The sequence below is a fragment of the Myripristis murdjan genome, chromosome 14 (genome assembly GCF_902150065.1).
Source record: "Myripristis murdjan chromosome 14, fMyrMur1.1, whole genome shotgun sequence".
NCBI classification, from domain to species: domain Eukaryota; kingdom Metazoa; phylum Chordata; class Actinopteri; order Holocentriformes; family Holocentridae; genus Myripristis; species Myripristis murdjan.
This window is the reverse complement of record NC_043993.1, coordinates 34,478,391-34,505,749: the sequence shown is the minus strand read 5'-3', so window position 1 is coordinate 34,505,749 and position 27,359 is coordinate 34,478,391. Positions and strand designations below refer to the sequence as shown.

Here is a 27,359-nt window from a genome sequence, read left to right as displayed (position 1 = left end):
TTCACTTTATTACTTTCTGAGACATGGGGGGGGGGAAATAATGAGCAATTCAGCGAAAAAAATACAACAAATGATTAGCAAGACGTTAATAAAAAAAATAAATGAGATCAGTGTAAAGAATGACCAAAAAAATGTAATTACAATTAAAAATAAAACATACATTTGCAAAATAATCCTTTTGAAATTGAAGTAGAAAAAACAACAAAAATATTATAAATATACACTTAATATAAAAAAGCGATAAAATGATGTTTCCACAAAAATATGTTGAAACACACATTATTTATGTGACTGACTCCATTTAATACAGTTAATGCCTGTTGTCCATTAGGAAACTAGGACATTAACCCATATATCATCCCGTGTGTGTGTGTGTGTGTGTGTGTGTGTGTATGTGTTTGCACTTCTTAGACTGACTTAAAGCAGAAAATGAGTGACTGTGTGGAGGAAGAGGAGGACAGAGCAGAGTCTGCAGTGTCCAGCTGTCTGTCCATGAAGAGCGACTGGTCTAAAGATCATTCTCCAGTCTTCAGTGCTGAACCTGGACCTTCGGACACAAAGTAAGACAGCTGTTAGAGTGCAGTGTGTGTTCACTGTTTTCTTGTGAAATCTGTTTGTGGAGCATGGAGAAAGTAGACGTGACCCCAAAACTGATGCTTCAGATCATGAGCCACATCTGCTCTTTTAGCTGGACCCCCCCTCACAAAAAAAGGCTGAGACCAAATCATGAGCTGCTGGGAGCGACTGGGAAAGCTGGGAGCACCAGTGCTGCCAGTGGAAAAGTTAGTCTGGAGCCCTGATTTACAAGAACTAATAACATGTTTCAAACATTTGTGTTTCCAGAGGTTCCTACCACAGAGCACAGTCTGCAGTGTCCAGCTGTCTGTCCATGAAGAGTCACCGGTCTAAAGGACTACCTCCAGAGTTCAGTGGTGAACCTGGACCTTCAGACACAAAGTAAGACAGCTGTTAGAGTGTGAGCCTGATGGAATATGATGACATGAGATTTAGGCCTGTCACAATAACAAATTTTGCTGTGCGATTAATTGCGTCAGAAATTATTGCGATAAGTGATAAAATGGTGTAATATTGTGCCATTTTTATTATTGCTGTAATTTTGACATTTTCAGGCCATTCTTTAAACTGATATTATGATGATAAAGGCATAATGATGCACGAACACCCTTTTGAAGAGAAATAAACATTTATTCAACAAGAATATTCAAAAATCTAAACAAGAAAATTTAAATATCCAAATTAAAGAACACATAAAAATACCTAAATAAATAAAAACCTTATTAATGCGAAAAAAAATTGACCAACTGGCCCTGATAACAAAAAGTGCACTGTAGTAATAATAATAATAAAAAAAACACAACCAAAAACGTTAAAATGGAGAGGCATAGAGACTAACATTCCTGAACAGTCAACACTTCCAACACTTCCCTTTGCGTCTTGGCTTGTTGTTTTTTTTTCTTAACTGGGAATACTGTGTGGGGTGGTTGTGCTTTAGCTGTGCACTGAAGCTGCTCGTATTCCCTCTTTTAATTTGGAGAGTTTTAAAACAAACGCGGCTCAGCGGCCGGTCACTGGGCTCCTCTCTCTAATTTGCTTTAAATCCAAAACATTCCCACACGAGGTTTAGGCTGCGTTTGGTTTGGGAAGAAGTTCGGGCCACCAAAGTTGTAGGGCCGGCTCTGCAGGAGATAAGCATGTTGTCCCAGCCTGAGTGTTATAATACCTGACTTCTGGTCCTGGAACCAGACAGGAGCACTGGAACCCAGCATGAGAACCCACCTGGATGTGGAGGGGATTCAGACATTTGTTATGGGGTCTTCAGTGGAGTCGTTACAATGGTGACTAATCTCAGGGTTAAGTCAAGGGGGTGTCATCCTCTTTTGTTTGTTGAAAGCTTGTTGCAGTGAGTTTCCTCCTCATCCAGAAATTGTTCAGATTTTTGCTTTTGTTGTTGGTCAATCCGTGTATCATTCGTTCTTTCTATTTTCAATTGCCAATCAAAAATTAAAAAATGAAAAAGTGACTGTTATTTGTTTTTTAATCTAACACCAAAATCCAAAATATGCCTGGTTTTTCATAGTTCAATTTTAGGCTCGGATCAAAAATACGAAATGGAGAAACGGGAATCAGGACTGAATTTGATTTTATTATTTAATTGGTCTGGTTTACGTGACCCAGAAGTTTGGTAATGAGCGGTCGCTCACAGCAGATCACAGTAGCCAGGTGCATTCAGTCCCCCCACCCTGATCACCGCCACCATGGATAGTTATTACGTGTTTCGAGGACCAAAGCGTGTAACTCTAAAAGAAGAGGACATGACAACCGAAAAAATCAGCTGAGCTGAGCGGCACCGGACGCTCACCTGTCAGATCCGGCAGACCTGACCGGGTGGGCGCGGTACCAACACATAATAACTATCCATGGTGGCGGTGATCAGGGTGGCGGGACTGAATGCTCCTGGCTGCTGTGATCGATCGTGGTGGCTAGCAAGCATGGATGCTAGCAAGCTACCGCTCATTACCAAACTTCTGGGTCACGTAAACTGGACCAATTAAATAATAAAATCAAATTCAGTCCTGATTCGCATTTTTCCATTTCTTATTTTTGATCCAAGCCTAAAATTGAACTATGAAAAACCAGGCATATTTTGGATTTTGGTGTTAGACTAAAAAACAAATAACAAAATAACCAGTCACTTTTTCATTTTTTAATTTTTGATTGGCAATTGAAAATAGAAAGAATGAATGATACACGGATTTGGTCAACTTTTCTTTTATGGATTCACCATAAAAATCACTAAAAAAAACAAAAAAAACATGAGCTGTCAAGCTCTTGGATTGCTGTATTTGTCATAATCTGCTGCAAAAAGTCAAAGTGGATGTCATGCTGTTTACATGGACATTTCTTCTTCTAAATACTATCTTAATTGCATTAATATTAGAATATTGTAGTCCATGTAAATGTAGTCGCAGAAAGTGATATAAGAGACCGCTTATGACAATTGCAGGGTTTTCCCTGCCTTATAATTTCTTATAATTTCGTCTAGGCGCACCGCCTAGACGTTTTCACTGACTGCCTAGATCAAATGAACGAGGAAAGGGGGGAAAACGCACATCAACATAATCAATCTGCGGCTCCTTTAGGAATCTGTTTTTGATGCTAGCTTGGATTGTCCGGAGGGAGTTAGGCGGGCACTGGGCCATACGTCATGAAATACTGACAACGGAATTAACCAATCACTGCAGCGAATAGTTTCTGCTTGAACGCTGAGAGGATGGCTTTCAGCCGCAGCACATCCACTGTATGCTAGGCGGAGGTGGAATGTATGAATCGCCTAGCGCGAAAAACACAAGCGCTCGCAAATACCAGTGATCCATTGGCCATTTGGGTGACTTGTGTGAAGCTGCAGATTAGCCAAATAAAACGGAATCTATTTTTAACGCGGAATTTGACATAACAACTGCACCGGCACCGCACGAGCCAAAGGGCAGAGAAACTTTCCAGCTACAGCAGCGCACTGACATAGATTGTGTAATAAAGTGAAGAGTTGCCACTCCTATATATTTTCACTGGCTAACAGAAGCACACTGGCTTAGCACACTGCCCCTTGTACTTTTTAAATTATTTTTTTTATTTAGATTTTAAGATTTCAGTTAAAACGTAATGTTGTCTAAACATGAACAAAGTGCTTTCATCTCCACAGGGACAGGAAGAGGAGTCGAGGTGATGTGAAGGAGCAGCTGTCCTGCTGTGCTTTGTGTCAGGAGCTCCTGAGGGATCCAGTCCCCACCAGCTGTGGACACTGGTTCTGCAGACGGTGCATCACCTCATACTGGGACCAGTCTGATCCATCAGGAGATCCTGCCTGTCCCCAGTGTGGAGAAAGATCCAGAACAAGACCTGGACTGCAGACACCCAGTCAAACCAGCCCAGTGGACGGCGGTCTGCAGGAGGTTTTAGACGAGCATAAGATCAGTCTGAGGAGGAGATGTGAATTTGTGACAGAAGGAACTGCTGCAGCAGGAAGTGGAACCCCCCTCAACAGGATCTACACTGAGCTCTACATCACACAGGGACGGAGGGAAGAGGTTAATACCCAACATGAGGTGTGGCAGCTGGAGACAACATCCAAGATGGAGACCCTCAGTGACACTCCAATCAAGTGCCAGGACATCTTTAAACCCTTACCTGGCCAAGACACACACATCAGAGTAGTTGTGACGCAGGGCGTTGCCGGGATTGGAAAAACCTTCTCAGTGCAGAAGTTCACACTGGACTGGGCAGAGGGCTTGGAAAACCAACATGTCAGTCTTGTAGTTCTGCTTTCGTTCCGGGAGCTGAACTTGATCAAAGATAAGCGCTACAGTCTTCTCCAGCTGCTCCGTGTTTTCCATCCAACATTACAGACGGTCACAGCAGAGAAGCTCGCCGTCTGTAAAGTCGTGTTCATCTTTGACGGCCTGGATGAAAGCAGGTTTTTATTGGATTTCCAGAACAATAAGGTCGTGTCTGATGTCACACAGACATCATCAGTAGACGTGCTTTTGACAAACCTCATCAAGGGGAATCTGCTTCCCTCGGCTCTCCTCTGGATAACTTCCAGACCTGCGGCGGCCAATCAGATCCCTCCTACATGTGTGGACAGGGTAACAGAAGTGCGAGGGTTCACTGACCTCCAGAAGGAGGAGTACTTCAGGAGGAGATCCAGTGATGAGGAGCTGTCCAGCAGAATCATCTCACACATCAAGGTGTCCAGGAGCCTCCACATCATGTGCCACATCCCAGTCTTCTGCTGGATCACTGCTACAGTTCTGGAGCACATGTTGTTTACAGACCAGAGAGGAGAGCTGCCCAAGAGCCTGACTGAGATGTACTCACACTTCCTGCTGGTTCAGACACTGAGGAAGAAGCACAAGTACGATAAGAGACATGACAGGAGTCAGCAGGAGCTGATGGAGACTGACAGGGAAGTTCTTCTGAAGCTGGGCAGGCTGGCGTTTGAACATCTGGAGAAAGGCAACCTGATGTTCTACCAAGAAGACCTGGAGGAGTGTGGTCTTGATGTCAAAGAGGCCTCGGTGTACTCAGGAGTGTGCACAGAGATCTTCAAAACCGAGTGTGTGCTCTTCCAGAGAAAAGTCTACTGCTTTGTTCATCTGAGCATTCAGGAGTTTCTCGCTGCAGTGTACATCTTCCACTGCTACACCAACAGGAACACAGAGGTACTGGCCAGAGTCATGAGGAGACAATGTGATGACAAAAAGCCATCGTTGGATATCTTCCTGAAGACAGTCATGTCTGAAGCCCTGCAGAGCAAAAATGGTCACCTGGACCTCTTTGTCCGTTTCCTTCATGGCCTCTCACTGGAGTCCAACCAGAAGCTCTTAGGAGGCCTGCTGGGGTCCAACCAGAGGCTCTTAGGAGGCCTGCTGGGTCGGACAAAGAGCAGGCAAAAAGACATCCAGAGAGCAATAAAAAATCTGAAGGAGATGAACACCTACACTGTCTCACCTGACAGAAGCATCAACATCTTCCACTGTTTGATGGAGATGAACGACCTCTCAGTAACTCAGGACATCCAAGAGTTCTTCAAGTCAGAGAAGAGATCAGAGAAGGAACTCTCTGAGATCCACTGCTCAGCTCTGGCCTACATGCTGCAGATGTCAGAGGAGGTTCTGGATGAGTTGGACCTGAAGGCGTACAACACATCAGCTGATGGACGACAGAGACTGATCCCAGCTGTGAGGAACTGCAGGAAGGCTCGGTTAGTCCTGATGTGAAATCAACATTATACAAACAGTGCAGGGCTGCTTCCATACCTGACACCATCAGAAATACAATAAAGATATGTAGTTCTCTAAATATTCAGGATAAAGGATTGATTCTGAGAGAAAAAATATACTTCAGGCAGTCCAGGGTAAATTGGAGGCAATATGATGGTGATGCCCACAGCAGCTCACCCCTACAATAGTTCAAAATCAGAGTTTTTGCTGTGTAATTGAACTTGAGCATCAGGTTTCTACTGCTTGGTTTCTTCTGATATTATACATGAAGCACCTTTCAAAAAAATTGTATCCTGTAATACAATTTAATATTACTATAATATAACACTATCACTGTGGTCAGTGGTCAGTTTGTATCGTGTCGAAAATATTTGAAAGAATTCTGTTGGCAAAATTACAAATGTTTGTGCTCACTGCTGACAATCAGATGGGTTTCAAACGAAAACATGGTACTGATCTCTGTATCTATGCTCTAAAGGAGATACACAAGTCTTAATTCATCTATAATTTTAAGTTTTATTGATGCATCCAAGGCATTTGATAGAATTAATCACGAAAAACTATTCATAAAGGTTAGAGGAGTCCCAAAACCATTAGTTAGGATTTTAGTGTTCTGGTATGCCCATCAAACTTTTTATGTTAAGTGGGACAATGTTATATCAGCTTCTTTTCATGTTAGTAACAGTTTGACAAGCAGGAATTTTATCTCCTTTTTTATTTAATGTATATATGGATGACTTATCTAACCAGCTAAATGCGACTAATACAGGCTGTCCTGTAGGTGAATCTATTGTCAGTCACCTTATGTACGTGGACGATTTGGTCCTTCTCAGCCTGTATAGTGCTGGGATGCAACAGGTGAGGGTGTGTTCACAGTATGGCATAGATCATGATATAAAATATAATGCCAAGAAAAACCACATAATGATTGTCAGAAGCAATCAGGGCAAGAAGATAAATTTCCCTAACTTTTATTTATCTGGCAGTCCTCTTGGCATATGTGAAGAAATAAAATACTTGGGTCATGTTTTATGTAATGGATAAGATATTTATCGGCAGCGTTGTAAGATTTACTCTCAGGCAAATATGCTGCTAAGGAGGTTTTCTATGTGTTCAGATTCTGTAAAATGTTCCCTGTTAACATCTTATGTCATGCTGCTGTACACTGCTCAATTGTGGTTTAATTACAAGAAAAAGAGTATGCAGAGGCTGAAAGTAGCATACAATGATGCTTTGAGATGGCATAGTGCCAGTCAATTGTTTGTATCTTCAGGTGTGTCTACCTGTGAGGCACTATTGAGGCTGATGTATGGATTTATGTGTCGACTGGACGAGTCTGAGAACTTTATAGTAGAGGCTCTGGTCAACCCTCTAAAGAGCTGGTATCGTTTCACTTCAAAGCTGAGACGACACTGGAACAACAGTCTACATGTCTTTTAATATGCACAGTATTGTATCTAGTATCTTTTTGTTTTTCTCTTTATGTATGAATAGTTGTTATTTTATATGCACATTTAGTCTGCATTAAATAATAAATATATATAAACACAAGAAAATCACAGACTTGACATTAAATCTGTAATTACAGACTTTCTGGCTGTGAACTCTCAGAGACTCACTGCAAAACCGTGGCCTCGGCTCTGAAGTCCAACCCCCATCTGACAGAGCTGGACCTGAGTGAGAACCAGCTGCAGGATTCAGGAGTGGAGCGGCTGTCTGCTGGACTGGAGAGTCCAAACTGCGGACTGGAGACTCTCAGGTCAGACTGCACTTTTTAATGATGTGTGAACATGTAATATTCTGTTAGTTGAACAGGAGTTTTACAGGCTTACATCTCAAATTGACGTCAAAATGTATTTTCACACAATCCTTGTGTGTTGAAATGAAAAACTGTGAACTTCAGTGATGATATTGTACATGATACATGATATTGTCCAAATAGCCTCTGTCTGTGGGAATCTGATATTTATTGTGGTAATTCCACAGAACGTATAGAGGACACCATCATCGAGGTCTCGGTCCAACTATGGATTCACAAAGGATTCCAATATTTTCTTTGATGAATCATCAGGGACAAAAATCCCATGTGGGCATATCAGTGCATTCTGGTATCTTTCACAGATTAGGCATGATGGGATGGAGTTGATATGTCCAACTTTTACCATCCTGATCACATTCCCTCATGGTCACTGTTGTCTTGTAACTGTTCTGAACCTCAACTAAACCTTTAGGACCTCTTGTTTTTCATTGATTATTATTTTGATCATCTTCACACACTTTTTCACAGCTCATCTACTTCCCATGCAAAACTTTGTTTAAACTCTGCAGGCTGACAGACGACCATGCCAAATGAACATTTTGTATATTTCAGGATATTTTCTGTCTATAGTCCCTCAGACTGAGCCATATGAACACAGTCGACTGTCACCATGTTTTTGACTGAATACCGTGATATCCATATTGTGAGGATATTGTTAGGATGACTGGTTGGTGCTTTCATGAAAGTGTAAATTAGTGCTCAACAGTCATTAGTAATATGGATATGATGAGTGAGCAGGCTGAGGCCAATAACAGAGCAGTGAGGAGCGTCTAATAAGTTGAGAAAACTGCATCTCTTTACTGTAATGCAGCCTTTAAAAGCAGGAGAGGACAACACTGATGCCGTAAGATATTACCATATCCCAAATCCCACATGATATCTGATCTCATATCACACTATCCATATTATATCAATATATTGATGGGCCCACCTCTACTGCCACCACCTGGTCAATCTGTTGAAATGCTAATAACTTTGGCCCTGATTGGTCAAGAGACTGGGTGCTGGTGTGATGCAGAAGCTCTTGTTCTCCAGTTTTATCGTTTTTATCGTTTCTTGCTTTCATTGTTTGCTTATTTGTGTTTTTAATATTTTGATGTCTTTTCATTTCAGTTGTTATCTTTATCTTTTCATTTACTCTGATGTTTTTGTAAAGCACTTTGGAACTTTGCTTTAAAGGTGTAATATAAATATAAATTAGTGTTATCAGTATTATTATTAATATAATTGTTCTAATAATTATTTCATTGGTTTTTCCTTCCTTTTTGGATATTTTGAAAAATCTGTGATTGATAAATATCCAAAACACTATACTTATAGCTCCATATTTTATTCTTTATTCAGACTGAGGAGCTGCAAGTTGACAGAGAGCAGCTGTGCTTCTATGGCCTCAGCTCTCAAGTCCAACCCCCATCTGACAGAGCTGGACCTGAGTGAGAACGAGCTGCAGGATTCAGGAGTGGAGCTGCTGTCTGCTGGACTGGAGAGTCCAAACTGCAGACTGAAGACTCTCAGGTCAGACTGCACTTTTTAATGATGTGTGAACATGTAATATTCTGTTAGTTGAACAGGAGTTTTACAGGCTTATATCTCAAATTCTTGTCAAACTGTATTTTCACACAATCCTTGTGTGTTGAAGTGGAAAAACTGTGAACTTCAGTGATGATATTGTACATTATTTCGACATGCAGGGGTCCAAATGGCCTCCGTCTGTGGGAATCTGATATTTATTGTGCTAATTCCACAGAACGTATAGAGGACACCATCATGGAGGTCTTGGTACAACTATGGATTCACAAAGGATTCCAATATTTTCTTTGATGAATTGTCAGGGACAAAAACAGGGACAAAAATCCAGTGTGGGCATATCAGTGCATTCTGGTATATTTCACAGATTAGGCATGATGGTATGGAGTTGATATGTCCAACTTTTACCATCCTGATCACACGGGTCAGCAGAAGTTCAACTTCATGTGTGTCATCTTCAATTTTTCATGTATGTTTTAGTTTGCCATAAAACACAGTTTAAGTTTGGAGTCATTTTTGAGCCACCTCTGACTTTTGAATGTGTGTGTATTGTGTGAGCTAGAGTGAGTGACATTACAGCTAGAGTGATGATCGCCTAAAACTTTTGTCTTTAACTTGCTCTCCTGGCCACAATTTTCACTCCACATGCATAAATTTGGGATAAAATAGTCGGAAAACTAGTTCTGCTTTGAAAAATGTAAATACAAAAGCAAAGTAGCTTAAACTTTTTAAACTGTGACACTTAACAAGGCAGGAGTGCCAGCTCTCTCTCCCATACACTCCCATTATATCTTGAACCCAAAATCTGGGGAGAGAAGCAGAAGCACACACTTTTTCAACTCGCTCTAGGGTGGGCATTTTTGGGAGTTGAAAAATAATTTAAGCCCAAAGCCTTACCTTTCTCATGATACCTCATATTTTACGCTCGGACTTACTGTCATTGAGAAAAAAGCATTTGCTTTTAGGCGATTTTTTTCCCCAAGCTCCACTGTCACTCATGCTGTGTGCTTCATAGAGCCTCATTTCTGGCTCTGCCCACACAAGCCCCAGTAGCACAGTGGATAGTGTCTCTGCCTGCCATGCAGGAGACCAGGGTTCAACTCCCCACCTGGGCAAGAGCCACAACACTACACAGCCCACAAACAGCATAGGGCTGGTGATTTAGCGCATGTCCAGGCGCTCGCAAAGATGGCAAGCACATCAAAGTTTCTTCAGAAACTTTATAAAGTCTAGTTTCTTGTTAACATTTTATAATCAACTATTCTTTCAGATAATACGCTATGGGGCTCTTACTTTGTGTTTTGGTGGACTAAAAAATGTTCAAATGTCCGTCGATTTTCTTTTCTCTGCCATGATAGCTGTGGCCACACATATACACACACATACAGACACGCGTACACACACAGTAGTTAGCATGCTATCTATATGTTAAAACAACATAGTTTGTTAAAACAAGATAGTGAGCCTACTAATGACCTATAGTTCAATGCTGCAAAAATCACATGATGCTTTTAAAAGCAACAGGCGGACATAGTCAAGCTTGTAGTCATAGTTACCGTATTTCACCAATTAATAGCCCAGGCGTTTAATATGCAAAATCAACTTGTACCCCAGGCGTTTAAAAGAACCGGCTATTTGTGGCTCTGTGATTAATTGGTGAAATACGGTATGTCCAGACCCACTGTGTGTGTCACTCAGTCTACTCTGATGTTGAACATTAACCTGACCGGTACCAGCAGAATGACAGTGACAGAGCAGTGAAACCCTGGCATATGAAGTTTTATTGCAACGGAATGGATTTGAGTCAGCGCAGCGCGGCAGACAAGGTTGTAGCAAAAACGTGGTATGGAGTTTCTTTAAGCATTCTCTCAAAGAGCAAGCGCCACGGAATGGATTTTACTAACAGCGCGCTAAAAATGCCTTCGTTTCCTGACGTTAAAAGTGGGTGGGTCCGATATTATTGGGCCTAAAAACTGACCTATAGTTCAATGCTGCTACAATGGCTCCAGCGCCCATGATACACACACTTTCCTGTCTATAATACTTGTGAGGACATTTGTTGACATAATACACACTCTACACACTCTTACACACACACACACACACACACACACCCTGCTATATCAGTGATTGTTCTTCAGAAACTTTACAAAGTCTAGATTGTTCATTGATCACTGTTGATACTTTTTAGTGACACAGACACACACACCACCACGCAGATACACGCTCTTCCACGCACATACACTACATAGCTGAAAGTAATTGACTTTGTTCATACATCACTATTCTTACTTCTTTGTGATTCAGACAGAGGTCAGACGTGCATTTTCTAGTTCTTCTTCATCTTATTATTATTATAGCGAATTTTGGTTCGCTACTCCAACCACAGTTTCAAAAAAACCTATGACATTATTATTATGAAAACGTGCGTCTCAGTCGGGAATGGTGTGCTATGACGTCTGTATATTTCAGGAGTTACCATGGCGACATAAATCCCAAAACACTGCGCAAATGTCCCATCCACAATGAATGGCGCACATTTCGCAAGGCCCATACTCCCACACCTTCGAAAATACCTTGACACAGTCAATGGACGAAATGTGTGGCTTGGTCAGATCTCCTAGCTTGCAAATTTTGGTTGCGATTGCAGTTACCATGGCAACATATCAAACTATCGCCAATTTCCAATCTCCCGTTCATGTCTAAAGTGCTTGAGAGAGTTGTGTTTCAACAACTCTCCACCCATCTGGCAGTAAATCAGCTCTATGAGCCTTTCCAATCAGCTTTCAGGACCTGTCACTCCACTGAGACAGCACTTACTAGAGTTGCCAATGATCTTCTATTGGCTATTGATGCTGACTCTTCCTCTGTGCTTCTACTGCTGGACCTCAGTGCAGCCTTTGATACTGTTGATCATGGCATTCCATTAGATAGACTAACTGAGAATTTTGATGTCACTGGCCTGGCTCGTTCATGGCTTAACTCACACTTATCTGAAAGAACACAGTGTGTCATGTACAATAATACTAGATCCAAATTCTCCAATGTTAAATGCGGGGTACCTCAGGGCTCAGTCCTGGGTCCACTTCTCTTCTCCCTGTACATTTCGCCACTTGGACAAATTATACGTAGCCATGGTATAAATTTCCATTGTTATACTGACGATACTCAGCTATATTTGCCCATAAAGGCTGATGATCCCACAGAGATCACTAGATTAGAGGTCTGTCTGGCTGCGGTAAAAAATTGGATGTCACTAAATTTCCTACTGTTAAACTCAGATAAAACTGAGATGTTAGTAGTCGGCCCTCCCAGACATAGACACTCTTTTGAACAGTTAACAGTTCTACTTGACAACTGTGTGATTTCACAAAGTGTGGCAGCTAAAAAAACTTACATAATAGCACAAATTCGGTCTTCCCTGTCCATGGCTGACGCAGAGACCTTAATTCATGCATTTGTTTCAGCCTGACTTGATTACTGCAATGTTCTGTTTTCAGGTCTCCCACGGGCCAGCACCAAAAGTCTCCAGATTGTTCAAAATGCTGCAGCTAGGGTCTTAAAGAGCATATTGCAGGTTAAAATTTTTACAAAATTTATGCTTAACCTTGTGTGAAAATGACCATGTGAAAGGTTCATGCAGAATTTAATATGTTTTACAAGATATAAGGGCACATATTCAGAGGAAAAAGTGGCCATTTTGAGCAAACGGCCTAAAAACGCTCTTTTCTTCTGGAGCTAAAATATAGCTAATATATATATATATATATATATATATATATATATATATGTATATATATGTATATATATATATATGTATATGCGTATTTCAATAAAAATTCAGTTCCTACATCATTTATCTACGCATTGATTCACTGGGGTCTCCAACCTGCAATATGCTCTTTAACTAGAACAAGAAAATTTGATCACATTACCCCAATTCTTGCATCCCTTTATTGGCTTCCTGTTCATATTAGATCTGACTTTAAGGTGCTTCTGTTAACCTACAAATTCTTAAATGGGTTTGTCCCATCTTACCTTTCGGATCTCCTGCTTTGCCTACCTAGAGTTAAGAAGTCAGCAGGTGGCTGGGCTTTTTCCTATCGAGCCCCACTGCTGTGGAATAACCTCCCTGCTGATGTCAGGCAATCTGAATCTGTTGATTCTTTTAAATCTAGACTAAAAACTAATCTCTTCAGCCTAACTTATGGTTGACAGTTAGTGGTACGGTGGGCTGGTTTTCTGACTCAATGAAGTAAGCCAAGCACTCACCTGCCGACGAGATTATTGCTCTCTCGGAGCTAATTATCTATCTGTCTTCTGCAGATAATTAATGTTTCCCCTTGTCTCTGTGTGAGTGTGTGTGATGTGTGTTTGTCCGAGTGCGTGTTCTGTCTTTTATTGACTCAGGTCATCATGGTGTTGGTGGTTGTGTGGCTCAGGTCCCTGGCTGCTCCAGTACATCTGGCTTCCCTTGGCATCCTCATCCCTCATCCGCCAACTGTTTTTTTTGTTTGTTTTTTTTTTTTTTACCTTAGTGCCTTTGCATTATACATATATATCTTTTGTTGTTTGCTGTCTACAACATCTATTGCACGTCTGTCCGTCCTGGGGAGGGATCCCTCCTCTGTTGCTCCCCTGAGGTTTCTTCCTATTTTTCTCCCTGTTAAAGGGTTTTTTAGGGAGTTGTTCCTCATCCGATGTGAGGGTCTAAGGACAGAGGATGTTGTATTTCCTGTAAAGCCCTTTTAGACGAATTTGTAATTTGTGATTCTGGGCTATATAAATAAATAAAATTGAACATAAAAAGTTTTCAAAAAATCCCATAGGAAATGAATGGGGGCTTTGAAGCCACATATCTCGGTCATACAGTCACGCAAAAATGTGAATCAAACGTTAAAAAGGTGACATTGACCAGGACTATTTTTGGTGTGAGGGGTATTTTCAAACACCTTACCGTTTTTTTTTGTTTGTTTGTTTGTTTTTATGAAATCACAGTTCAAAGTTTGACACATTTTCCTGCCTTTTTTCAGTTTTCAATGTGTGTGTATGTGGAAGTCGTTAAGCAGCTAGATTGGGGCTCTAACTGACAGAGTGAGGAGCTGGGGTGAGGATTATCCAAAAAAATAAAACGTAAATCACCCTCACGGGCACATAGTTTGAGGTCCACACATCACTTTTTCCAAAGTGGTAGAGATTTATGTCCTCTCTCACACGATGCATCAACTTTTACCGTGAGACTGACAGAATTTGAACAGCGAGCCTCTAAAGACAACATGCCCCTTCGTTTTCCCCTGTAGGCTTCAATGTTATTTTTCAGGAGAAGAACAGAGCCGTTTCTGTTTTTCACTGTTTTTTACATCGCTCTCCTGTCCACATTTTAGACCCCAGGAGCACAAAAATACACACAGTGCTTCAGGAACCCCTTGTGGCAGTCAGGGTCTGCTCGGTTTTCTGATTGGGGTTACCGTTTAGGCACAAATTGGCCCAGAATAAGTGCTTCGCCAAGCAAGAAATCTCTGACATTTCTGTCAACGTTGCCTAGCAACCTAATTGCACTCTACATGCACACAGACTACATACTGCATTGCTCTTCTGTAAAATTTCAGTTTGCTACTCCTCCCCCAGTTTTGAGCGCACTCATACAAATTATACATTAAAGCATGTGTTGACAAAAGTCTTGGCTTTTCAAGAATGTATGAATGTATTGGTCTGGTCAACTTTGATAGTTTTTGATCCATAACTGAATGTAATTGAATTTGTTCATACATCACTATTCTTACTTTTTAGTGATTCAGACAGAGGTCAGACGCGCACCCCCCGGTAACAGCCCCCTGGCAACGGCCCCCGAGGCACTCTCAAAATTTCTGCGCAGGAATTTTCTGGTGTCTGTCTATAGTCCCTAAGACTGAGCCATATGAACACAGTCGACTGTCATTATGTTTTTACTTAATATCGTGATATGCATATTGTGAGGACCTTGTTAGGATGACTGGTTAGTGCTTTCATGAAAGTTTAAATTTGTGCTAAACAGTCATTAGTAATATGGATATGATGAGTGAGCAGGCTGAGGCCAATAACAGAGCAGCGAGGAGCGTCTAATAAGTTGAGAAAACTGCATCCCTTTACTGTAATGCAGCCTTTAAAAGCAGGAGAGGACAACACTGATGCCATAAGATATTACTATATCCCAAATCCCACATCATATCTGATCTCATATCACAGTATCTATATTATATCAATATATTGATGGGCCCACCTCTACTGCCATCACCTGGTCAGTCTTTGGAAATGCTCATTACTTTGGCCCTGATTGGTCAAGAGACTGGGTGCTGGTGTCATGTGATGCAGAAGCTCTTGTTCTCCAGTTTTACTCTGAGAAGGTGGTCGACTGAAGGCATCTGAGGACTTTTCACTGAGCCATTCATTTGTTATTTATGGACGTACCTATGGCTGTTTTCACGTCATCCGTATTTAGCACTGAATTTGAATTATTTTGGACCTTTTATCATTTCTTGATTTCATTGTTTGATGTCGTTTCATTTCAGGTGTTATCTTTATCTTTTCATTTACTCTGATGGTTTTATAAAGCACTTTGGAACTTTGCTTTAAAGGTGTAACATAGAAATTAGTATTATCAGTATTATTAATATAATTGTTCTAATAATTATTTCATTGTTTTTTCCTTCCTTTTTGAATATTTCGAAAAATCTCTGATCTCTGACTGATAAATATCCAAAACACTGGAAATTATAGCTCCATATTTTATTCTTTATTCAGATTGAGGCGCTGCAGGTTGTCAGAGAGCAGCTGTGCTTCTCTGGCCTCGGCTCTGAAGTCCAACCCCCATCTGACAGAGCTGGACCTGAGTGAGAACGAGCTGCAGGATTCAGGAGTGGAGCTGCTGTCTGCTGGACTGGAGAGTCCAAACTGCAGACTGAAGACTCTCAGGTCAGACTGCACTTTTTAATGATGTGTGAACATGTAATATTCTGTTAGTTGAACAGGAGTTTTACAGGCTTACATCTCAAATTGTTGTCAAACTGTATTTTCACACAATCCTTGTGTGTTGAAGTGAAAAACTTGAGTGATGATATTGTACATTATTTCAACATGCAGGGGTCCAAATGGCCTCCGTCTGTGGGAATCTGATATTTATTGTGGTAATTCCACAGAACGTGTAGAGGACACCATCATCAAGGTCTTGGTCCAACTATGGATTCACAAAGGATTCCAATATTTTCTTTAATGAATCATCAGGGACAAAAATCCCATGTGGGCATATCAGTGCATTCTGCTATCTTTCACAGATTAGGCATGATGGGATGGAGTTGATATGTCCAACTTTTACCATCCTGATCACATTCCCTCATGGTCACTGTTGTCTTGTAACTGTTCTGAACCTCAACTAAACCTTTAGGACCTCTTGTTTTTCATTGATTATTATTTTGATCATCTTCACACACTTTTTCACAGCTCACCTACTGTCCCATGCAAAACTTAGTTTAAACTCTGCAGGCTGACAGACAACCACGCCAAATGAACATTTTGTATATTTCAGGATATTTTCTGTCTCTAGTCCCTAAGAAGAATATTGTGATATCCATATTGTGAGGATATTGTTAGGATGACTGGTTGGTGCTTTCATGAAAGTGTAAATTAGTGCTAAACAGTCATTAGTAATATGGATATGATGAGTGAGCAGGCTGAGGCCAATAACAGAGCAGCAAGGAGCGTCTAATAAGTTGAGAAAAGTGCATCCCTTTCCTGTAATGCAGCCTTTAAAAGCAGGAGAGGATATGAAGGACAAAAAATGACAAAACAATAAATAAATGAATAAATAAATAAATACACATATAAATATATAAATGCATAAATAATTAAATTAATAAATATTTCTACATGTATTTATTTATTTATTTGTTTTTTTTCATGCATTTATTTATTTATTTGTGTATTTCTACATTTATTTATTTATATATTTATTTATTTCCACATTTATTTATTTATATATTTATTTATTTCTACATTTATTTATTTATGTATTTATATATTTATTTTTATATTTATTTATTAATACTTTTATTTATTTCTACATTTACTCATTTATTTATTCCTTCTTTTATTTCTACATTCATTTATTTATTCCTACATTTATTTCTGTATTTCTACATTTCCACATTTATTTATTTCTATATAATCTGTGTCGTATGTTAATGAGGTGGACGGTTCTTACTTTAGTCTTAAGCACGATTGGTCAACTGAGCGAATCAGACAAAAGCAAACGATTCATGCATGGATGAACGTGAAACTGGAGGTAGAAGGCATGGTAGTAGGTGGGTGCATGATTTACCACATCATTCGCCAGTGACCATATATCACTGACGATGGCTCTCAAAATGCTTTCCATTGAGTATTACACAGTAGCTAGTAGGGCATTAACGTAAAGGTCGACCCGTCAAAAGTCGAAGAAACACACACACACACACAAACACACACACACACACACATACACACACACACACACACACACACACACACACACACACACACACACACACACACACACACCTGGTCGGCGCTTCACTACAGCCTCTTCACCGCCCGGTTGCCCGGCCGGCACTCCTCTACAGCCTCCTCTTTTCCGGCAGACCAGACGCCTATACGCGTACTGCTGCCTCCGCGGCTGAGTGTCGCATTACATAAGAGAGTGGAATACGCCGAAACACGGGAACATGCCAAGTAACATGTAAACAGAATATTCCGGTTGCCGCGGCGCAGTTACCTTAGCCGGAATATTGACCCGAACCGTAATATGGTGTGCATGTAAACGTAGTCATTGATTGAAAAGTCGACGTGAAAAAGTCTGGCGTCGTTAATGTCCTAGTACAGGGGTGTCAAACTCGTGCCATGGAGGGCCACGAGGCTGCAGGTTTTCATTCCAACCAACAACTCCACCAGGTGATTTCACTGATTAGTCCCGCCTCTCTGTTTCGAGGTAAGGTGATCAGTGAAATCACCTGGTGGAGTTGTTGGTTGGAATGAAAACCTGCAGCCTCTTGGCCCTCCATGGCACGAGTTTGACACCCCTGTCCTAGTAGCTAGCTAGTCCACTACTATCCACTACTACTGCCAGTCCAGGCAGTAGTAGCGGATAGGATCACACGCACAAACCAATCGTGCTTAAGACTAATGTAAGAACCGCCCACCTCATTAACATACGACACAGAAATACATAAATAAATAAATGTGGAAATGTAGAAATACAGAAATAAATGTAGGAATAAAAAAATAAATGTAGAAATAAAAGAAGAAATAAATAAATGAGTAAATGTAGAAATAAATAAAAGTATAAATAAATAAATGTAAAAATAAATATATAAATACATAAATAAATAAATAAATAAATATAGAAATAAATGTAGAAATACACAAATCAATAAATAAATGCATGAATTAAAACAGAAATAAATAAATAAATACATGTAGAAATATTTATTAATTTAATTATTTATGCATTTATATATTGATATGTGTATTTATTTATTTATTCATTTATTTATTGTTTTGTCATTTTTCGTCCTTCATAAGAGGACAACACTGATGCCATAAGATATTAGCATATCCCAAATCCCACGTGATATCTGATCTCATATCACAGTATCCATATTATATCAATATATTGATGGGCCCACCTCTACTGCCATCACCCGGTCAGTTTTTTGAAATGCTAATAACTTTGGCCCTGATTGGTCAAGAGACTGGGTGCTGGTGTCATGTGATGCAGAAGCTCTTGTTCTCCAGTTTTACTCTGAGAAGATGGTAGACTGAAGGCATCTGAGGACTTTTCACTGAGCCATTCATTTGTTATTTATGGACGTACCTATGGCTGTTTTCACGTCATCCGTATTTAGCACTGAATTTGAATTATTTTGGACCTTTTATCATTTCTTGCTTTCATTGTCTACTGATTTGTGTTTTTAATATTTTGATGTCTTTTCATTTCAGGCGTTATCTTTATCTTTTCATTTACTCTGATGGTTTTGTAAAGCACTTTGAAACTTTGCTTCAAAGATGTATTATAAATATAAATTAGTGTTATCAGTGTTATTAATATAATTGTTATAATAATTATTTCATTGTTTTTTCCTTCCTTTTTGAATATTTTGAAAAATCTTTGACTGATAAATATCCAAAACACTAAAAATTATAGCTCCATATTTTATTCTTTATTCAGATTAAGGAGCTGCGGCTGGACAGAGAGCAGCTGTGCTTCTATGGCCTCGGCTCTGAAGTCCAACCCCCATCTGAGAGAGCTGGACCTGAGTGAGAACCAGCTGCAGGATTCAGGAGTGAAGCTGCTGTCTGCTGGACTGGAGAGTCCAAACTGCAGACTGAAGACTCTCAGGTCAGACTGCACTTTTTAATGATGTGTGAACATGTAATATTCTGTTAGCTGAACAGGAGTTTTACAGGCTTACATCTCAAATTGTTGTCAAACTGTATTTTCACACAGTCCTTGTGTGTTGAAGTGAAAAACTGTGAACTTGAGTGATGATATTGTACATTATTTCAACATGCAGGGGTCCAAATGGCCTGCGTCTGTGGGAATCTGATATTTATTGTGGTAATTCCACAGAACGTATAGAGGACACCATCATCGAGGTCTTGGTCCAACTATGGATTCACAAAGGATTCCAATATTTTCTTTGATGAATCATCAGGGACACAAATCCCATGTGGGCATATCAGTGCATTCTGGTATCTTTCACAGATTAGGCATGATGGGATGGAGTTGATATGTCCAACTTTTACCATCCTGATCACATTCCCTCATGGTCACTGTTGTCTTGTAACTGTTCTGAACCTCAACTAAACCTTTAGGACCTCTTGTTTTTCATTGATAATTATTTTGATCATCTTCACACACTTTTTCACAGCTCACCTACTTCCCATGCAAAACTTTGTTTAAACTCTGCAGGCTGACAGACGACCACGCCAAATGAACATTTTGTATATTTCAGGATATTTTCTGTCTCTAGTCCCTCAGACTGAGCCATATGAACACAGTCGACTGTCACCGTGTTTTTGACTGAATACCGTGATATCCATATTGTGAGGATATTGTTAGGATGACTGGTTGGTGCTTTCATGAAAGTGTAAATTAGTGCTAAACAGTCATTAGTAATATGGATATGATGAGCGAGCAGGCTGAGGCCAATAACAGAGCAGTGAGGAGCGTCTAATAAGTTGAGAAAACTGCATCTCTTTACTGTAATGCAGCCTTTAAAAGCAGGAGAGGACAACACTGATGCCATAAGATATTACCATATCCCAAATCCCACATGATATCTGATCTCATGTCACAGTATCCATATTATATCAATATATTGATGGGCCCACCTCTACTGCCATCACCTGGTCAGTCTTTTGAAATGCTCATTATTTTGGCCCTGATTGGTCAAGAGACTGGGTGCTGGTGTCATGTAATGTAGAAGCTCATGGGGCCCTATCTTGCGCCAGACTCCCTAAACCCGTTATTTGCGGATTTAGGGTTGCGCAAGAGGCGTTCCCCCGTAAAAGTTGATATCTTGTGCGCCTCCCACTATCCGCAAAACACTTGCGCTACCCGCTATATTATGCATAGGTGTGTTTTGGGCGTTACGCCAGTTAAACCAATCAGTGTGCCAGGTGCCATTGCCTTTAGTTTAAGGGCAGGCTGCACTATCCTAAATCCTAAATCCTAAACCCGCAATGGAGAGAGGGAGGTAGATTTTCTCAGGGGTTCTACTGAGGCAAGTTGGCTTTATATACATATTATATATTATATTATAGGCAAGTTAATTCGGGAGGTGGAGCCACATGTGTCCAAGTGGACGTGTCACAAGGTTGTACTGATTGAGTAAAATCCCCAGGCCACACCACACACACACAAGAGGCAGAGGTGGAACTATGTGTAAACTAATTTATTGACAAGGTAGATTGGGCAAATAAAATATTAAAAATAAAAATATAGCACAGCTGCTGGCTTATGATAAAACAATAAGACGTGCTGGCGTAAGTGTCCAATTAAAACAGTCTTTCCTCTAAACAGTCTATATGAGTAATATACTCAGTCCATTCCGGCGGCGTCCCGGTATCCGTCGGGGCGCGCACTGAAGCCGCCTGGGCACGCTCTCGTAACAGCCCAAACTTTAGGGATAGCGGATAGCGGGTGGTCAGGGTTAGGGTTAGGGTTAGGGTTAATATTGAATCAAGTGTTGATTTTGCAAAGCGAATCAACGTTGATATTGTGATGTTGTTGATATTGTGATGTTGTTTCAATGTCTTAAGATATTGAAACTTGTGATGTTAATTCTTAATTCAATATTAATTCACTGTTGTGTCTTCAACATTAGTTCACTCATGTTGAAACGTAAGACATTGAAACAACATCACAATATCAACGTTGATTCACTTTGCAAAATCAAAAACAAATTCAAAATTGATTCACCCATGAGTTATGATGTTGATTCAGTGTTGAATAAATGTTAAAATGCCAGCTGGGACAGGACTTGACCAGACTCTGCATATTATAGGAAAACACCCCACTGTACCCAACTGCAATACACCAGAAACTGTCAAACATTTACTAATAGGCTGCAATGAATATAAAGAAGAAAGAAAGAGCAAAGTAGTAGGAAAGCTAGTTTTGCTTTGAAAAATGTAACTAGAAAAGCAAAGCAACATATACTTTTTAAACTGTGACACTTGACGAGGCAGGAGTGCCAGCTCTCTCCCCCCTTGACTCCCATTATACCTGGAACCCACAAGCTGGGGAGAGAAGGACAAACACACACTTTTTTAACTCGCCAAATCTCGGGTATTTTGGGGAGTTGGCAAATAAGACACAGTTTGAAAGCCCAAAGCCTTACCTTTCTCATGATACCTTGTATTTTCTGTTCGGACTGATTGTCTTTGAGAAAAAAGCAGGAGTTTGACCAGTACTTTTAGACGTTTTTCTGCCAAGTGCCACTGTCACTCATGCTGTGTGCTCACACACTTTATAGAGCCTCATTTCTGGCTCAGCCCAAACAAGCAGCATTAGTCCAGCGGATAAGCTTTCTGCCTGCTATGCAGGAGACCAGGGTTCAACTCCCCACCTGGGCAAAAGCGACAACACTACACAACCTACAAACAGCATAGGGCTGGTGGGTTACCACACGGTCGTAAAGGTGGCAAGCACGTTCAGAGTTTCTCCTTCTTACTTTTTAGAGATTCAGACGCGCACACCCAGGCAACGGCCCCCGAGGCACTCTCAAAATTTTCGCGGGGAATTTTCTATATTAATTCACTGTTGGGCCTTCAACAACAGTTCATTCATGTTGAAACAACATCACAATATCAACGCTGATTCGCTTTGCAAAATCAAAACCAAATTCAACATTGATTCACCCATGAGTTGTGATGTTGATTCAGTGTTGAATAAATGTTAAAATGCCAGCTGGGACCGTTTAGGGATAGCGGAAGTTCCTAAATCCGCAATTTGCGGGTAGCGGGTGGCACAAGATAGGGCCCTTGTTCTCCAGTTTTACTATGAGAAGATGGTAGACTGACGGCATCTGAGGACTTTTCACTGAGCCATTCATTTGTTATTTATGGACGTACCTGTGGCTGTTTTCACGTCTACCATATTTAGAGCTGAATTTGAATTATTTTGGACCTTTTATCATTTCTTGCTTTCATTGTCTACTATTTCGTGTTTTTAATATTTTGATGTCTTTTCATTTCAGGTGTTATCTTTATCTTTTCATTTACTGTGATGGTTTTGTAAAGCACTTTGGAACTTACCTTCACAGGTGTAACATAAATGCAAATTAATATTAACAGTATTATTCATATAATTGTTCTAATAATTATTTCATTGTTTTCTCCTCTTTTGAATATTTTGAAAAATCTCTGACTGATAAATATCCAAAACACTGGAAATTATAGCTCCATATTTTATTCTTTATTCAGACTGAGTGGCTGCTGGTTGACAGAGAGCAGCTGTGCTTCTCTGGCCTCGGTTCTGAAGTCCAAACCCCATCTGACAGAGCTGGACCTGAGTGAGAACCAGCTGCAGGATTCAGGAGTGGAGCTGCTGTCTGCTGGACTGGAGAGTCCAAACTGCAGACTGAAGACTCTCAGGTCAGACTGCACTTTTTAATGATGTGTGAACATGTAATATTCTGTTAGCTGAACAGGAGTTTTACAGGCTTACATCTCAAATTGTTGTCAAACTGTATTTTCACACGATCCTTGTGTGTTGAAGTGAAAAACTGTGAACTTCTGTCTCTAGTCCCTAAGACTGAGCCATGTGAACACAGTTAACTGTCACCATGTTTTTGACTGAATACTGTGATATGCATATTGTGAGGACCTTGTTAGGATGACTGTTAGTGCTTTCATGAAAGTGTAAATTAGTGCTAAACAGTCATTAGTAATATGGATATGATGAGCGAGCAGGCTGAGGCCAATAACAGAGGAGCGTCTAATAAGGTGAGAAAACTGCATCCCTTTACTGTAATGCAGCCTTTAAAAGCAGGAGAGCACAACACTGATGCCATAAGATATTACCATATCCCAAATCCCACATGATATCTGATCTCATGTCACAGTGTCCATATTATATCAATATATTGATGGGCCCACCTCTACTGCCACCACCTGGTCAGTCTTTTGAAATGCTTATAACTTTGGCCCTGATTGGTCAAGAGACTGGGTGCTGGTGTCATGTGATGCAGAAGCTCTTGTTCTACAGTTATACTCTGAGAAGATGGTAGACTGAAGGCATCTGAGGACTTTTCAATGAGCCATTCATTTGTTTATGGACGTACAGTACAGGCCAAAAGTTTGGACACACCTTCTCATTCAATGTGTTTTCTTTATTTTCATGACTATTTACATTGTAGATTCTCACTGAAGGAATCAAAACTATGAATGAACACGTGGAGTTATGTACTTAACAAAAAAAGGTGAAATAACTGAAAACATGTTTTATATTCTAGTTTCTTCAAAATAGCCACCCTTTGCTCTGATTACTGCTTTGCACACTCTTGGCATTCTCTCGATGAGCTTCAAGAGGTAGTCACCTGAAATGGTTTTCCAACAGTCTTGAAGGAGTTCCCAGAGGTGTTTAGCATTTGTTGGCCCCTTTGCCTTCACTCTGCGGTCCAGCTCACCCCAAACCATCTGGATTGGGTTCAGGTCCAGTGACTGTGGAGGCCAGGTCATCTGCCGCAGCACTCCATCACTCTCCTTCTTGGTCAAATAGCCCTTACACAGCCTGGAGGTGTGTTTGGGCTCATTGTCCTGTTGAAAAATAAATGATCGTCCAACTAAACGCAAACCGGATGGGATGGCATGTCGCTGCAGGATGCTGTGGTAGCCATGCTGGTTCAGTGTGCCTTCAATTTTGAATAAATCCCCAACAGTGTCACCAGCAAAACACCCCCACACCATCACACCTCCTCCTCCATGCTTCACAGTGGGAACCAGGCATGTGGAATCCATCCGTTCACCTTTTCTGCGTCTCACAAAGACACGGCGGTTGGAACCAAAGATCTCAAATTTGGACTCATCAGACCAAAGCACAGATTTCCACTGGTCTAATGTCCATTCCTTGTGTTTCTTGGCCCAAACAAATCTCTTCTGCTTGTTGCCTCTCCTTAGCAGTGGTTTCCTAGCAGCTATTTGACCATGAAGGCCTGATTGGCGCAGTCTCCTCTTAACAGTTGTTCTAGAGATGGGTCTGCTGCTAGAACTCTGTGTGGCATTTATCTGGTCTCTGATCTGAGCTGCTGTTAACTTGCGATTTCTGAGGCTGGTGACTCGGATGAACTTGTCCTCAGAAGCAGAGGTGACTCTTGGTCTTCCTTTCCTGGGTCGGTCCTCATGTGTGCCAGTTTCGTTGCAGCGCTTGATGGTTTTTGCAACTCCACTTGGGGACACATTTAAAGTTTTTGCAATTTTCCGGACTGACTGACCTTCATTTCTTAAAGTAATGATGGCCACTCGTTTCTCTTTAGTTAGCTGATTGGTTCTTGCCATAATATGAATTTTAACAGTTGTCCAATAGGGCTGTCGGCTGTGTAGTAACCTGACTTCTGCACAACACAACTGATGGTCCCAACCCCACTGATAAAGCAAGAAATTCCACTAATTAACCCTGATAAGGCACACCTGTGAAGTGAAAACCATTTCAGGTGACTACCTCTTGAAGCTCATCGAGAGAATGCCAAGAGTGTGCAAAGCAGTAATCAGAGCAAAGGGTGGCTATTTTGAAGAAACTAGAATATAAAACATGTTTTCAGTTATTTCACCTTTTTTTGTTAAGTACATAACTCCACATGTGTTCATTCATAGTTTTGATTCCTTCAGTGAGAATCTACAATGTAAATAGTCATGAAAATAAAGAAAACGCATTGAATGAGAAGGTGTGTCCAAACTTTTGGCCTGTACTGTACCTATGGCTGTTTTCACGTCATCCGTATTTAGCACTGAATTTGAATAATTTTTGACCTTTTATCATTTCTTGCTTTCATTGTTTGATTATTTGTGTTTTAATATTTTGAAGTCTTTTCATTTAATGTGTTATCTTTATCTTTTCATTTACTCTGATGGTTTTTGTAAAGCACTTTGCAACTTTGCTTCAAAGGTGTAACATAAATATGAATTAGTGTTATCAGTATTATTATTAACATAATTGTTATAATAATTATTTCATTGGTCTGTCCTGCCTTTTTGAATATTTTGAAAAATCGTTGACTGATGAATATTAGAAACACTGGAAATTATAGCTCCATATTTTATTCTTTATTCAGACTGAAGAGCTGCTGGTTGACAGAGAGCTGCTGTGCTTCTCTGGCCTCGGCTCTGAAGTCCAACCCCCATCTGACAGAGCTGGACCTGAGTGAGAACCACCTGCAGGATTCAGGAGTGAAGCTGCTGTCTGCTGGACTGGAGAGTCCAAACTGCAGACTGAAGACTCTCAGGTCAGACTGCACTTTTTAATGATGACATAAATATGTGGATATTGTTTGAATCATATAGTAGCACTAAATGTCTATAGGATGTCACAGAGGCCGTGGTGTAGCTTTTTTGTGAAAATTGTGTTGTTTGACCTTAAATTCGTTCTTTAGCTGTTGCCTCCTTATATCATTACCATCACACTTTAAAAATGATTTCTCTGCCGTCCTCATCTCCTTCCACAGTACATTCAACTCTCCATTCCAGTAAGGTTTAGGTTTTCCAGTGAATCCACCTGTCCTAATGGAATGTGGATGTCTACGGACTTCGGCAACCTCACAGAAATATTTATAGAATTCACCATACCATTTATCCATTTTTTTTTTTGATGTTGTACTTGAGAGAGCTTATCTAAGAATTCAGTAAGCATAATTTGGCACTCACTGGAGGAAACAAAATGAGGAGAGACAATTTTAATATTCTTCTGAGGGTATTGTCTAGATTGAGTATTATTTGAACCCATATAATCAACAGCAGAGAGAGAGACTGTCTGTCTGTAGTCCGTCAGTCCGTCCGTCTGTCCGTCTGTCCGTCTGTCCGTCCTTAATTTAGATTTGAGTGTTTTTGTGTGTTTGAAACTCGGTTTCTGTCAGGAGCCACATGACTTCTATCGTCAGTTCCGGATCGCTGCTGTGATGTGTGGAAGAAAATCAAACACATCAGGGCTCATCAACTCCATTTGTCCAAAATGAATACCTGTGTCAGTGTGAGCAGGCTGCTAGAAAACATGGCAAATCCATAATAATAACTAGATACTGAAGTAGAAAAAGCTCTCAGAGCGCAATGAGCCAGTTCACTGAGGAGTGACGCTTTCATTTCCTCTGATGGTTTTGTAAAGCACTTTGGGACTTACCTTCACAGGTGTAATATAAATATAAATTAGTATTATCAGTATTATTATTAATGCAATTGTTATAATAATTACATTTTGAAAAATCTGACTGATAAATATCCAAAACACTGGAAATTAAAGCTACATATTTTAATCTTCATTCAGACTGAGTGACTGCAGCTTGACAGAGAGCAGCTGTGCTTCTCTGGCCTCGGCTCTGAAGTCCAACCCCCATCTGACAGAATTGGACCTGAGTGAGAACAACCTGCAGGATTCAGGAGTGAAGCTGCTGTCTGCTCTGGTGGAGAGTCCAAACTGCAGACTGAAGACT

At 40.5% G+C, this 27,359-nt stretch overlaps 1 protein-coding gene across 1 annotated transcript; it reads left to right on the top strand.

The window, feature by feature from the left end:
* Positions 1-553: 553 nt before the first annotated feature.
* LOC115371493 (NACHT, LRR and PYD domains-containing protein 12-like) lies at positions 554-27,359 on the top strand (the record flags this gene model as incomplete). Its single annotated transcript, XM_030068903.1, has 9 exons — positions 554-560; positions 844-957; positions 3,722-5,782; positions 7,390-7,560; positions 8,965-9,135; positions 15,928-16,098; positions 19,385-19,555; positions 25,992-26,162; positions 27,194-27,359. Coding segments are annotated over exons 2-9 (3,150 nt in total), but the record flags the coding sequence as incomplete, so codon positions are not given.